Below are 13,468 nucleotides of genomic sequence, written 5' to 3'. Positions count from 1 at the left end.
TATGATAGAGCCCAATATAAATATTTTTTGGATTAAGCTATTTATAAAATCAGTTGACCAATAAAATACATCCTTGTCTCTTTCCTCTATTAAAATAGATAATTGAAAATTAGTTTGTCTTATTTGGATCAACAAAGGGTCATCAGTCATTATTCATTTCTCGTTCACCTTGTTTGGGTTCTCTGTCCAGGTCGAGGATGCCCGGGATACAACCCTGAATTCTTCCTTGCTGGCCAGCAGCGGTGCACCAATGACATGGCCAAAAGCAATTCTGTGGGCCAGGACAGCTCTAAGGACTCGGAGGACGAGATGATTTTTGCTGCAGAAGGCCACTGCACCCTGCCTCAGGGAGGTGATGGAGCAGCACGGCCACGCTCGTCAGGGAAGCGGTCTCGGTCCTTCGAGGACGAGAGGAATCAAGCCACAGGGACCAGTCAGTGGGATGGGGTTTCTAGGAAGACCCCACGGCATCATCTGTCCCTGTCGTGCACACGGCCCAGGGAAGGCAGGCAGGAAGCAGAGGACGGTGTGTCGTGGTTCTCTGTGCAGCCTGGAGAATCCAGCCAGGAGGTGGAGGACATTGGTCCTGATCCTGTTCCTGACTCTTACTATGGGCTTCTTGGGACCTCGCCCTGCCAGGAACCCCAGAGCCACATCTGCAGCCTGCCCAGCGAGGTCCTGAGGCACATCTTTGCTTTCCTCCCCATGGAAGACCTCTACTGGAATCTGAGCTTGGTGTGCCACTTTTGGAGGGAGATAATCAGTGATCCCCTGGTACGGAAAGCGCTTTTCGTTCTGTCATGTTTTCTCTAAAAGTCCATGGATTTGCTTCACTTAATGCGTACTACTGACAATGGCGTTTCTTCAGAAATGTTGGTGTCCATTTGCCTCCAGAATCAAATCCCAATCTCCCAGAGGCAACTGGGACCTTTGTGTATCCCACCTTATTATTCCAGGCTCATTGCTGACTTCATTCCAGTCCATCCCTGTATTCTGTACACAACCAATGATGTTCTGCTTCCCAACTGTGGACTGCACAGTACTTTGCTTATGTTGGTCTAATCTGCACCCCACTTCCCCCAGCCAACTGAAGGGGCCCCTCATAGCTCTGTTGCTGTCTTTCCTCTTCAAGGCTGCACTCTTAGACTAACGCTTTCCCATTCCATCCCATTGAAATCACTCTCTCACTCTCTTCCTTGTGCTACTATAGTGATTTATACCTCTGTTCAAGCTTATCATGTTCTGTTATGGTCTTAGAGAGCCTTCTTCCTCCCTTTAAATTATTAGCGCATTGCTAGAGGGCTGGCTGTCCTGTTTGTTTTTGCATTCGGCACTGTCTCACGATGTTCTGCATACAGTAGGTGATTAGTAAATGAGTGTTGCATTTAGTCACAAGAGTACCTTTTGAAGATGACACGGGGGCAGCCTGTGATCTCAGAAAGGATTTCCTGATACCGTTATCCTGCGCCCTGCCCTTCCCTTTGTCGTGTCATACTTCTCAGGTTCAGGTCTCCAGTAAGCCTGAGGGCTGGGAGAATGTTCTGCTTAGCTTGTATGTCCCTTAGACCAGACATTGGGAATAAACCAGAGGTAGAGAGTTTAACTTATTCTTCAAATGCACTGAAGTTTAAAACCTTGGAGATGGAGGGTAAGGTGGATATATCAAAGCTTAGTACATTTCTCTTCCAAGCCCACAAGATTTTGGAGGAAATTTCGTATAGCTCTTGCTCCATTCTTTGCCTGAGGTCTTGTCTCCTACTTTCTAAGAAATATCTTTCTGTTTTTATTTGTGAACTCTGTTTTGGTTCAATATTTCTACCCATATAATTGAGATCTCTCTGATGTGAACTGGGGATAGATGAGGTTTCCCTCCATTCTGCTCGAGAAGATTTTGGGAAGATATCCCAGCTTATCCTTACCTCTTGATGTTTTTTGTTTGTTTGTTTTTGTTTGTTTGTTTGCAGTACAAGGGCCTCTCACTGTTGTGGCCTCCCCCGTTGTGGAGCACAGGCTCCGGACGCGCAGGCTCAGCGGCCATGGCTCACGGGCCCAGCTGCTCCGTGGCATGTGGGATCTTCCCAGACTGGGGCACGAACCCGTGTCCCCTGTATTGGCAGGCGGACTCTCAACAACTGCGCCACCAGGGAAGCCCCCTCTTGATGTTTTTATCATCACCAGCAATGACTTGGTTATTTTCAGTGACCTTGTCACAGCTCTCATTTTATTTCTTGTAGTGTCTTTGTCTGGCTTTGGTATAAGGTTATGCTGGCCTCAGAATAAGTCTGGAAGTGCTCCCTCCTCTTCAGTTTTTTTGAAGAGTTTGAGGGGGATTGATGTTAGTTCTTCTTTAAATGTTCAGTAGAATTTTTCAGTGAAGCAGTCTGGTCCTGGACTCTAACTTTTGGGGAGGCTTTTGATTACCGATTCAGTCTCTTTACTCATTATTGGTCTGTTCAGATTTTCTGTTTCTTCATCATTCGGTCTTTGTAGGTTGTGTGTTCCTAGGAATTTATCCATTTCTTCTAGTATATCCAGTTGGTTGATCTGCAGTTGGTCATAGTATTCTTATAAGTCTTCTTATTTCTGTGACATGTAATGTTCCCCTCTCATTTCTGATTTCAGTTATTTGAATCTTCTCTTTTTTCCAAAATATATCTAAGGGTTGTAGATTTTGTTGATCTTGTAAAAAAAAAAAAAAAAGAAAGAAAACAACTCTTAGTTTTATTGGTTTTTTTTTTTTTTTTTTTTTGCGGTACACGGGCCTCTCACTGTTGTGGCCTTTCCCGTTGCGGAGCACAGGCTCCGGACGCGCAGGCTCAGCGGCCATGGCTCACGGGCCTAGCCACTCCATGGCATGTGGGATTTTCCTGGACCGGGGCATGAACCTGTGTCCCCTGCATCGGCAGGTGGTCTCTCAACCACTGCGCCACCAGGGAAGCCCTTATTGGGTTTTTTTTTTCCTATTTTTCTATTCTCTATTTCATTTATCTCCGCTTTTTAGTCTTTATTATTTCCTCCCTCCTGCTAGCTTTGGGTTTAGTTTGTTCTTTTTATAGTTCCTTTAGGTGTAAAGTTAGGTTGTTGATTTGTGATCTTTCTTCATTTTTAAAAAATATTTTTTAAAAATTATTTTATTTTTGGCTGTGTTGGGTCTTCATTGCTGCACGTCGGCTTTCTCTAGTTGTGGTGAGTGGGGACTACTCTTCATTGTGGTGTGCGGGCTTCTCATTGTGGTGGCTTCTTTTGTTGCAGAGCATGGGCTCTAGGCACGTGGGCTCAGTAGTTGTGGCTTGCAGGCTCTAGAGCACAGGCTAAGTAGTTGTGACACATGGGCTTAGTTGCTCCGTGGCCTGTGGGATCTTCCTGGACCAGGGCTCAAACCTATGTCCCCTGCATTGGCAGGCGGATTCTTAACCACTGCACCACCAGGGAAATCCAGATCTTTCTTCTTCTTTAATGTAACGTTTTATAACTATCAACTTAACTTTTAGCCCTGCTTGCACTTCATTCCATATGTTTTGGTATGCTGTGTTTTTGTTTTCATTTGTCTCAAGGTATTTTCTAATTTCTTTGTGATTTCCTTTTTGACCCATTGGTTGTTTTAAGTGTGTTGTTTAATTTCTACATATTTATGGGTTTTCCAGTTTTCTTTCTGCTACTGATTTCTAGTTCTGTAGTGATTGAAAAACATACTTGCTATAATTTCAGTCTTTTAAAATATGTTGAGACTTACTTGTTTTGTTTTCTTGTACATGATCTTTCCTGGAGAATGTCCTATGTATACTTGAGAAGATTGTATATTCTACTGTTGCTGGATGGAGTGTTCAGTATATGCCTTTTTGGTCCAGTATTGTTTGTTCTATCCATTCTTGAAAGTGGAGTATAGAAGTCTCCTGTTATTATGTTGCTGTCTGTTTTTCTCTTCAATTCTGTCAGTGTTTCCTTCCTAGATTTAGGAGCTCTGATATTTGGTACGTGCATATTTATAATTGTTATATTTTCTTGGTGAATTGACCCTTTTATCATCAAGTAATATTCTTTGTCTCTTCTAATAATTGTTTTTAAGTTATTTGTTTGGCTGCGTCGGGTCTTCATTGAGGCACGCGAGATCTTCATTGCAGCGCTCGCTGTGGTGCGCGGGCTCTTTGTTGTGGCACGCGGGCTTCTCTCTAGTTGTGGTGTGCAGGTTTTCTCTTCTCTAGTTGTGGCGTGCAAGTTTTCTCTTCTCTCGTTGTGGCGTGGGCTCCAGGGCGCGTGGGCTCTGTAGTTTGCAGCATGCAGGCTCTAGTTGAGGTGTGCGAGCTCAGTAGTTGTGGCACGTGGGCTTAGTTGCCCTGCGGCATGTGGGATCTTAGTTCCCCAGCCAGGGATCGAACCTGTGTCCCCTGCATTGGAAGGCGGATTCTTCACCACTGGACCACCAGGGAAGTCCCTCTTCTAATAACTTTTGACTTAAAGACTATTTTGTCTAATCTTAGTATAGCCACAACTCTCATGTTATTTAATCCTTGCTGAAGCTCTGAGCCATTAGTGTCCCAACAGGGACAGGACACTATTTCAGATAGGGAAATTGAAGCACTAGCTCTTCCCAGATTCTGTAAGAAGTAAATGTTGGAACCAAAACCAAGAGCCCCCCCTTCTCCTACTTTCCAACGAAAATTTGTGTAATGTTTCTACCCTATTTGCCCAGCTTTTGAATTGTAGACTGTGATTGTTTTTCAAACAGTTATCTATATGTTTGTGGCCTGATCAGTTCTCTAATAGCCATTGCCTGCATGTTGTTTTGGATTTTTTAAACTGTCTAGTTCATTCCTTGGAAAAAGCTGTATCACCGATACCTGATGAATGAAGAGCAAGCTGTCAGCAAAGTGGACGGCATCCTCTCGAGCTATGGCGTAGAGAAGGAGTCAGACCTGTGTGTGCTGAACCTCATCCGGTGAGTCCCCGTTTCCTGGGAGGAAGTCGGTTTCCAAAGTCCTTTCCCAGAAATCAGCACTTACTGGATCACCTTTCCCATGGACGCTGCTGTGAATGTCTTACAGCTACACAGCCACCACTAAGTGCTCCCCGAGTGTGGACCCTGGACGGGCGTTGTGGAGTCTGAGGGATCACCTCCTCCTCCCCGAGGCAGAGGCCTGCGTGCGCCAACACCTCCCCGATCTCTACGCTGCCCCTGCCGTACGTGAAGAGGCTGCAGGGAGGGGAGGGTTGGGGAGGCGACACCTTTTCTCTTTGGAAGAAAGTGTATTGGTGATCAAGTTTGGTTGAAGGTTATTTTAGATTTATTTTCAAAATCTTCCTTCAGCCTTTGCTTTGAAGCCTTAATCTTGTCATTGGTCCCACAGAGACATAAAAGGCTACATTGTTACAGATTCTTTAATTTGGAAGGAATTTTAAAAAGTATTTCATCCGATTTCCCATTCTGTTGAGCAGTTCCAACAGAGGATGGTCATCTAGCCTCTACACACTTTGATTAGTAAGGATTTCTTTACCAGGCAGCCCTTTGTATTGTTGACACCTTGGGTTATTTGAAAGAACCAGAGAAAAGAAGGATTTTGTACTGACACACAGTGAGTTAATGAGAAGCTGGAAATAGTCTCCAGTTTCCTTTGTCTTGTGGCTTCTCATCTGGATAGCGATTCTTCTTAAATTTTGTTTTGGAAGCCACATGCAACCTCAGCCTCATTCTGCAGCCAGTTGAGGGTTGGAAATCCAGCCATGTGCATTTCTCTGTCCATCTTAGTGAAGTGATTGTCGATGGAGTGAGATTTGTTTCCCAGTATGGTTGTAGTGAAAGGTGTGTGGAACTTTGCTTTTGTGTATGCATTTTTAACAGGGAGGCTTGCAGTAAAGTTAAGAATGATAGTTATATACTTATATGTCCATTATTATTTTTTTTATTTGGTTGTGCTGGGTCTTAGTTGTGGCTTGCCGGCTCCTTAGTTGTGGCTTGCAAACTCTTAGTTGCGGCCTGCATGTGGGATCTAGTTCCTGGATCAGGGATCGAACCCAGGCCCCCTGCATTGGGAGCGTGGAGTCTTGACCACTGAGCCACCAGGGAAGTCCCTATATGTCTGTTATTGATATTTCCATGTTAGTGAACATTTTCTTAGACATTAATAAATGGAGCATATTGTGTCCATAATAATAAATTTTCAATAATTTAATATTTAGTTAACTTAATATTTAATAAGTATTAAATAATAATAATATAAAGTAAATAATAAATTAACATCTTAATGCTGTTGATTTGTCAGTCTTGATTTCCCCCTAAAGACTGCTGTCTTCTTTTGTATCCCCCAATTTTTGTGCCTCCCAGATGGGCACCCATTTAATAGTGAGCTTGTTTGACTTGAGTGTCTGGACCTGAGAGCTCACACTGACCTGCCGGGGGTGGGGTGGGCTGGTGAGGCGGGAGGATCACGTCTGCGCGGGGTCTTGCATTAAGTACTTTATAAATGTTACTTAATCAAAGAAAACTTAAGAACTCAAACCCAAAAATGATGAGAAAGAAGGAATCCAGGGTAAAAGGAGACATGCCTGGTGTTTCCCAAATGTCATTCGGGAAGTTTGCGCTCCGTTTAGACGGTCTGAGGAAGGTACACGAACCCCAAACCTGGCTTTCTTCACCAGCTGTCCCATGTGATTCTTATTGGTTGTGTTTTGGGTCTCGTCTCCTGTCCTGTCCACCTCCCTCCTCAGGGTGTCAACGTGTGGGCCTTGGTGGCGGCCATTGTCCTCCTGTCCAGCAGCGTCAATGACATCCAGCAGCTGCTCTTCTGCCTCCGGCGGCCCAGCTCCACAGTGACCATGCCAGACATCACCGAGACCCTGTACTGCATTGCCGTGCTGCTCTACGCCATGCGGGAGAAAGGGATCAACATCAGCAACCGGTAACTGGCCCCCACTCTGCCCCTTCCCCGCGTTACCGCTAGGCGAGCCCCACCACCCACTCCTCTGCCAGGTTCTCCCTGAGGTTTGAGTGCAGTGATGCAGGCAAGCGGGCTCTGTGAACGTGAGGTGCTGTGGGGTCGTACACCATCCCCGAGATAGTGTCTACCTTCAGGGCTGTTGAGCCTGGAGTGGACGGAGCCTTCTCTGTTCATACGTGGCTACATTTTGTTCCCCAAAGAGCACATCCTGGTCTATCTCCTTTGCCTCTGCCCACCGCAGCCAGGCATCTCTCCCAGAACCGTGCTCTCCAAATATTTACCTCCAACAGTGCAGGTAAATATAGCTCAGCTCTAGGTATAGTTAAACCCTTTTCTTCCCATTTTTTCATAAAATGGTGGTACATATTTTATTTTTAGCAATGGTTAGGAGTCTAAAAAACATCTGAGGAAAAATAAGATACAGACTGAATTTGAAAATCTCTAATCTGCTTTTTTCCTGTTAGGATTCACTACAACATTTTCTATTGCCTGTATCTTCAGGAGAATTCCTGTGCTCAGGCCACAGAAGTCAAAGAGGAACCATCGGTCTGGCCAGGGTATGTCTGTAAGGGTGTGTGTGTGTGTGGACGTCTTTGATTCCTGACTCTTGTACTTGAAGAGGAAAAGGTGTTTTGTTTTAACCACTTTATTGAGTTATAATTTACATTACATAAAATTCACCCATTTTAATTGTATAATTCAGTAATTTTTAGTAGATTTACTGAGTGTGCAACTAACATCATAACCTAGTTTTAGAACAATTTAATCACCCTAAGGGGGGCGGCCCTCCCCTTTTTTCTGGTTAAATTTTATTCATCCCATTTGGTTTCCTGTTTCATTTTTGACAGTCTATCACCTGATCTTTTCAATTCCTTATTCTTTTCCTAATTTCTCTTCTGTAATGATTATAGCAAGAAAACAACCATCCAGCTGACACATGAACAACAGCTGATCCTAAGCCATAAGATGGAACCTCTTCAGGTGGTAAAAATTATGGCATTTGCAGGTAAGGGGGCTGCCATTCCTGGAATGCCTCTTACCACCTTACCCGCCACCTGCCAGAATATCTTTACCTTAATCTATTATTGAACTGCTGCAGTTAAATCATCTAAAAAGCAGTTGCCAAGGAATAATTGCTTTTTCTTACCACTCCGGCGGGGCATCCACACTGGACTTCCTGGTGAACAAATGGTCCATAGGAGTTTGTTTGTGGGGTAGATGCTACTGGGATTGATCCAGCCTATTATGTATCATCATATCTGCTCAGACACTGATTGCTTATGGGGCGGTAGGTCATGTGAATCCCCTGTTCAGACAGTGTCAGGAGCTCCTTGATCTCTATAGGGTGAAGTCTAGAAGGGCCTCCTACCTTTTGGTTCTAACATACATTCCTCAGTCAGCTAATTGTGCTTCCTGGCTCTTAGAGTACTTGGTTGCTCTTTGAACCTTTGCTCATGCTATTTCCTCTACCTGGAATGCCTTCCTGCCTCTTTTCTGCCTAAATATCCTACTAAAAACAACAGCCACTTTATTAAATGTCTGCCCTATGCTAATCCTAACATTCTGTGAGGTTGGTTTATTTATTTATTTTTTGGCTGCACTGCATGGCATGCAGGATCCTAATTCCCCAGGGACTGAACCCACGCCCCCTGCGGTGGAAGTGTGGATGGCCAGGGAATTTCTGGTTCATTTTATGTATGAGGTTTTAAAGCTCAGGGAAATTAAAATGATGTGGTCCAGATTAAATGAGCAAATACGTGGTGGAGGGAGAATTCAAAGCTGGATCTATTTCTCTCCAGAAACGTGCCTTTTCCCCTCCCCGCCCCCTACTTCCTCTATCTCTCTGCCATCCGATGTTGACCCCCGTCACTTCTGTGTCTTCTCGGTGGAGGCTTCCTCAGCCCTTTGAGACCTCTGTGATTCTGAACTCTCACTGTGACTAATCTGTATTAACTGTTTGGTGTCTGATTACATGGGAAGAATAGCCAGCACACACCTTCTGTAAACACCTCCACACTATGTCATTGATCTGTTGATCTTCAAACAGCCCTGGTAGGTAGGAAAGGAGGTGCTATTTTTCTTCTTTTATAGGCGAGATTTTCTTTTTTGTTTCCAGATCCATATTCTTTTTCACTCTACTGTGTTATCATTATTCTCTTTTTTTTTGTTGTTCCAATTTTTCCAACTGTGTTGGTGTTTTATTCCCAACTAGATTGTAATGCAGGAACCTTGCTTTGTGTTTGTGACATGCTCCCAGTGCCTAGTGTAGGGCTGGATGTGCAGTAGGTGCTCAGGAAATACTTGTTCGGTGGGTGACAGTTGACTAACTGAGTAACTGAATGAAAGGTGGGGAGGAGGGGCAGATAGGATATTTCAGAACGGGTTGGAAGGATCCTTGAATCTCATTTTCATGCTCTTGCTGTCGAAGCATGAATGGTTCCTAGGCCAGCATAGCTACCGTTTATGAGTTCCTCTGCTGGGTACCTGGGTAATTATCCTGTACACCCTAAGAGGTCAGTGTTACCCACACAGGCTGAGGAGCAGACTGAAGTGGCCCGTCTAGAGCTGCAGGGTCTGCAACCCCAACCCAGGTGGCTCTGTCTTGAGTCTGCTGCTCCCTTCACAGCACCGTTGTTAGTTTTCATCAGTACTGGAGAACTTGCCACTGTGTGGTCCCAGACAAGCGGGGAGATAGGCATGGGTGGGACCCGATTATAGCATCTGTGGGAACCGTTATTCCTGGTCAGAGGGTCACCTCCCTTGCTCTTGGCTTCCTCAGGCACTGGGAAGACCTCCACCCTGGTCAAGTACGCTGAGAAGTGGTCTGAGAGTAGGTTTCTGTACGTGACCTTCAACAAGAGCATTGCCAAGCAGGCCGAGCTCGTCTTCCCCAGCAATGTCATCTGCAAGACCTTCCACTCCATGGCCTACGGACACATCGGGCGCAAGTGAGCATTGTGGTGCCACTGTTGCCATTACGTCCAGTTACTGCTCTCACGTTGCAGTCAGTACGCCACAGAGACTTGGAGAAAACTTAGTGCTTTATCTTACAGGCAGGGAATATGGCCATAGATTGAGTAATTTTTACTTCACCCCATAGAGATATATTGCTACTGAGGGAAGCTTAACACTATCTCACTGAGGCAGGCATTGTCATGTCTCTGGAACTGAGGCACAGAAGGTCAGAGTGACTTGCCTAAAGTTCAGGGCATCACCAGTCTGGTTGACCCATTCAGGCTTTCCTCAGAAGCTGGAGGGGAGAAGTCGGGGCTGAGGGGCACTTGTTTCAGGCACCCAGGGCTTCTGAGCCATGTCCCCTTGGACGAGAAAGCTTCAGGGAACTTCAAGGTTCCCCCCCGGGGCTTCCTGGAGTCTGGTCCACACCTTGGAACAGTGCTATGTGCTGTGAGCCACTTCGTCTCCTGGGTTATTAGATGTGAATTCTGGAAAGCATAATGGAGCCCTTTCCAATCCTACGAGGACCTCAGCTCCTCTGGCTTATTTTCGTCACCTGTATGTGCCACTTCCAGTGACCTGGTGGTGTCATCGGAGAGAAGGGGGCAGGCCTGGGGGAGACACTAAATCGCGAGTTGCCACAAAAGCCAACCCTGTGCCTTTGGGACGTGCGTTGCAGGTACCAATTGAAGAAGAAGTTGAATCTCTTCAAGTTAACCCCCTTCATGGTCAACTCTGTCCTCGCCGAAGGGAAGGGTGGCTTCATAAGGGCCAAGCTAGTATGTAAGACTCTGGAAAACTTCTTTGCCTCCGCTGACGACGAGCTGACGATCGACCACGTGCCCATCTGGTGTAAGAACAGCCAGGGACAGAGAGTCATGGTCGAGCAGAGTGAGAAGCTGGTGAGTGTCTCAGTCCCTTTGGAGTTAGGGCTCGGGAGGAACAAGGGCTCGACACGGTGCCAGCTTGTGCTGGTCTTAGATGTCTTTAGAGCTGCTGGCAGGAGGTGGAGGTGGAGGGGAGGCCCTAGGCCGGTCGTGCTGGCTGCGAAGTGTACAGGGTTTTCTGTGAAGAGCGCTCATCTTGCTCAGTCCTCAGCCTGGTCCTCCATTTCACAGATGGGGCTCCTGCCCAGGGTTTATAAGAGCTCGTCGTGGGGTCTGCTGGTCCAGGGTCTAAAGATGTGATTCTCTTTTCTAATTTTTATCAAGTCTTTTCAGTCATTGGCCACACTTTTTAGGAATTAACTGTCGGTCATAAATCTAGAGGAGTCATCCAGCCTTTCTTGGTTCATCAGATGCTGTGCCTCCAGAGCGATGTTCTACCTCTGAGTGTGGTCCAGCACCTGGCTTTTGCCCATCTGGGCACCTGACGTTGACACGAGGCCCTCGTGGAGCCGGGGAGGTCAGGGAGGGGCTGCCGTTCACCGTGAGCTTGGGCCTTTGCTTTGACCCCTGCACATGGACATGAACTCCTGATTTCAGGGTCATGACCTTCACATCACCGTGTCACTTGCTTTCTAGAACGGTGTCCTCGAAGCGAGCCGACTTTGGGACAACATGCGGAAGCTGGGCGAGTGCAAGGAGGAGGCTTACCATATGACGCACGACGGTACGCACGTGCCCAGTCCTGAGCCCCACCGTGGACCCGCCGCATTCCGAGTTCTGACTCTTCTGCCCCTTCTTGTAGGCTACTTGAAACTCTGGCAGCTCAGCAAGCCTCTGCTGGCCTCTTTTGACGCCATCTTTGTGGACGAGGCCCAGGACTGTACCCCAGGTGATAAACCATTCAGGACACCAGTAGTCCCAAACACATAGCAACAGTGTTGTGAATGTGTACGAGGACACGTGTGTGCATAAGTCGATGATTCTTGTCTGTCATGAGGAGGAGCGCGTGACGCTTAGTCGTTCAGAAACGCTTTGCTGTCTGACTGTGGATTTCAGCACTTGTCTCCACCCCCACCCCTTACCCAAAGGAGACTTAATTTTCTCTAAATGTTTTGCTTGCATTATTCTTAAAATATTGCCTGAGCCTAGGTCACCAGATGATTGGCTTGAGACTCATGTGGAGGGGGAAAAGGTAGTCAATTTAGAGTGAACAATTTGTGTTGTGTATTTTTCCAGTGGCTGATAGAAAATAGTGTGACTTGGTAGGTCATTTTGGGGCCTTAAATTATAATATCAGAGAAGATAACTTGCCTCATTTTATATTTGCCTGTGTGGTTTCTTATACTCAGTAATTTATTCAGGAGTAAAAATAATCTGCATTCGTAGGGTTAGAAGCTGTTTCTTTTGTTTGTTATAAAATCATTTCTTTGGACTGAGTGCACCTGTGCTGGAGGGAAAGATAACTCTGTTGTCCAGTGTGCAAGCATTTTCATCCTTTTCTGTCTTAAGTTTGGTTTCTTTTTGCTCCGTGGGTTGGTGTCGCTTCAGAGCCCTTACTTTCCATCTTCTTGGTCGCAGCGATCATGAACATAGTTCTGTCTCAGCCATGTGGGAAAATCTTCGTGGGGGACCCACACCAACAGATCTATACCTTCCGAGGTGCAGTCAACGCTCTGTTCACAGTCCCTCACACGCACGTCTTCTATCTCACACAGGTAAGCGCTGTCTTTGCTTCCCAGTCCCCAGACGCGTATATACACGCAAGCCCTGTGGCTCCCCGCCCTGGTTCTCCAGTGTTGACTACGTGCCAGGCCCCGTGTGAGGCTTTTCATGAGGCTCACTGTGTGTAGCAAATCCATGCCTCTAAGCAGTGGCTCTCTGTGGTTCTCAGGGGGTCTGCAAACTCAAAACTGTTTTCATAATAGTTACCTGCCTCTTGCACTCTGTTGACATTTGCACTGATGATGCAAAGTCAGTGGTGAGACTGTGGCTGAGAATCTCGGCTTCGGCACCAGCCGGTCCTAGCAGTTGCTTCATTCTTCACTGCAAGGCACTGAGTCAAAAAAGAAAGCAGGCAGTTCACTAAGAACATCTTTTTTTTTAAGAATACTGTTTTTTAAAAATCTTTATTTTTATTTATTTATTATCTTCATTGCGGCACACAGGATCTTCTGGTTGCAGCATGCAAACTCTTAGTTGTGGCATGCATATGGGATCTAGTTCCCTGACCAGGGATCGAACTTGGGCCCCCTGCATTGGGGGCGCAGAGTCTTACCCACTGGACCACCAGGGAAGTCCCTACTAAGAACATCCTTGATGGCACAGGAAAAATGATCAATTTCATTACTGTAGACCCCTGAGTCCGTCTCTCTCACAGTCCGTGTGATGAAATGGGAAGTCGGAGGAAGTCCTTCTGCCCCTGCAGTGTGCTGCTGTCTGACCAGGAGCACTTCTGTGATTGTGTTGTGAGCTCCACCGCTGCTTCTTTCGTTTGTGCTTGAACGAGCAGCTGATGGACCAACTCTGGTTATTCAGACTTGGGGATTTGGCATTTTCTCAAAAATGCACGCTATGAGCTGTGACTTCAAGGAAAACAGCTGACATATGTATTGCCAAAGATAAAATTCTTGCTTTCAAGTGAAATCCAGATTTTGGAAACCTTGTTTCCAGCATGAGCATGGCAACTCCTGGGGC

General features: G+C 46.2%; 1 protein-coding gene across 2 annotated transcripts in view; it reads left to right on the top strand.

The window, feature by feature from the left end:
* FBH1 (F-box DNA helicase 1) overlaps positions 1–13,468 on the top strand; it is a 44,263-nt gene that overhangs the window by 11,751 nt on the left and 19,044 nt on the right. For both annotated transcript variants that reach the window (XM_081227915.1, XM_081227916.1), the window contains exons 3-13: positions 191–774; positions 4,806–4,936; positions 5,043–5,178; positions 6,703–6,893; positions 7,397–7,489; positions 7,844–7,938; positions 9,712–9,880; positions 10,567–10,789; positions 11,411–11,498; positions 11,577–11,663; positions 12,353–12,489. In XM_081227915.1, the coding sequence (XP_081084041.1) occupies positions 191–774; positions 4,806–4,936; positions 5,043–5,178; positions 6,703–6,893; positions 7,397–7,489; positions 7,844–7,938; positions 9,712–9,880; positions 10,567–10,789; positions 11,411–11,498; positions 11,577–11,663; positions 12,353–12,489 (1,934 nt within the window). The remainder of the gene's footprint in view (positions 1–190; positions 775–4,805; positions 4,937–5,042; positions 5,179–6,702; positions 6,894–7,396; positions 7,490–7,843; positions 7,939–9,711; positions 9,881–10,566; positions 10,790–11,410; positions 11,499–11,576; positions 11,664–12,352; positions 12,490–13,468) is intronic.

Source organism: Mesoplodon bidens (assembly GCF_964165515.1).
Source record: "Mesoplodon bidens genome assembly, chromosome: 3".
NCBI lineage: Eukaryota > Metazoa > Chordata > Mammalia > Artiodactyla > Ziphiidae > Mesoplodon > Mesoplodon bidens.
The sequence above is the reverse complement of the archived record's forward strand: the minus strand, read 5'-3'. Positions and strand labels throughout refer to the sequence as shown.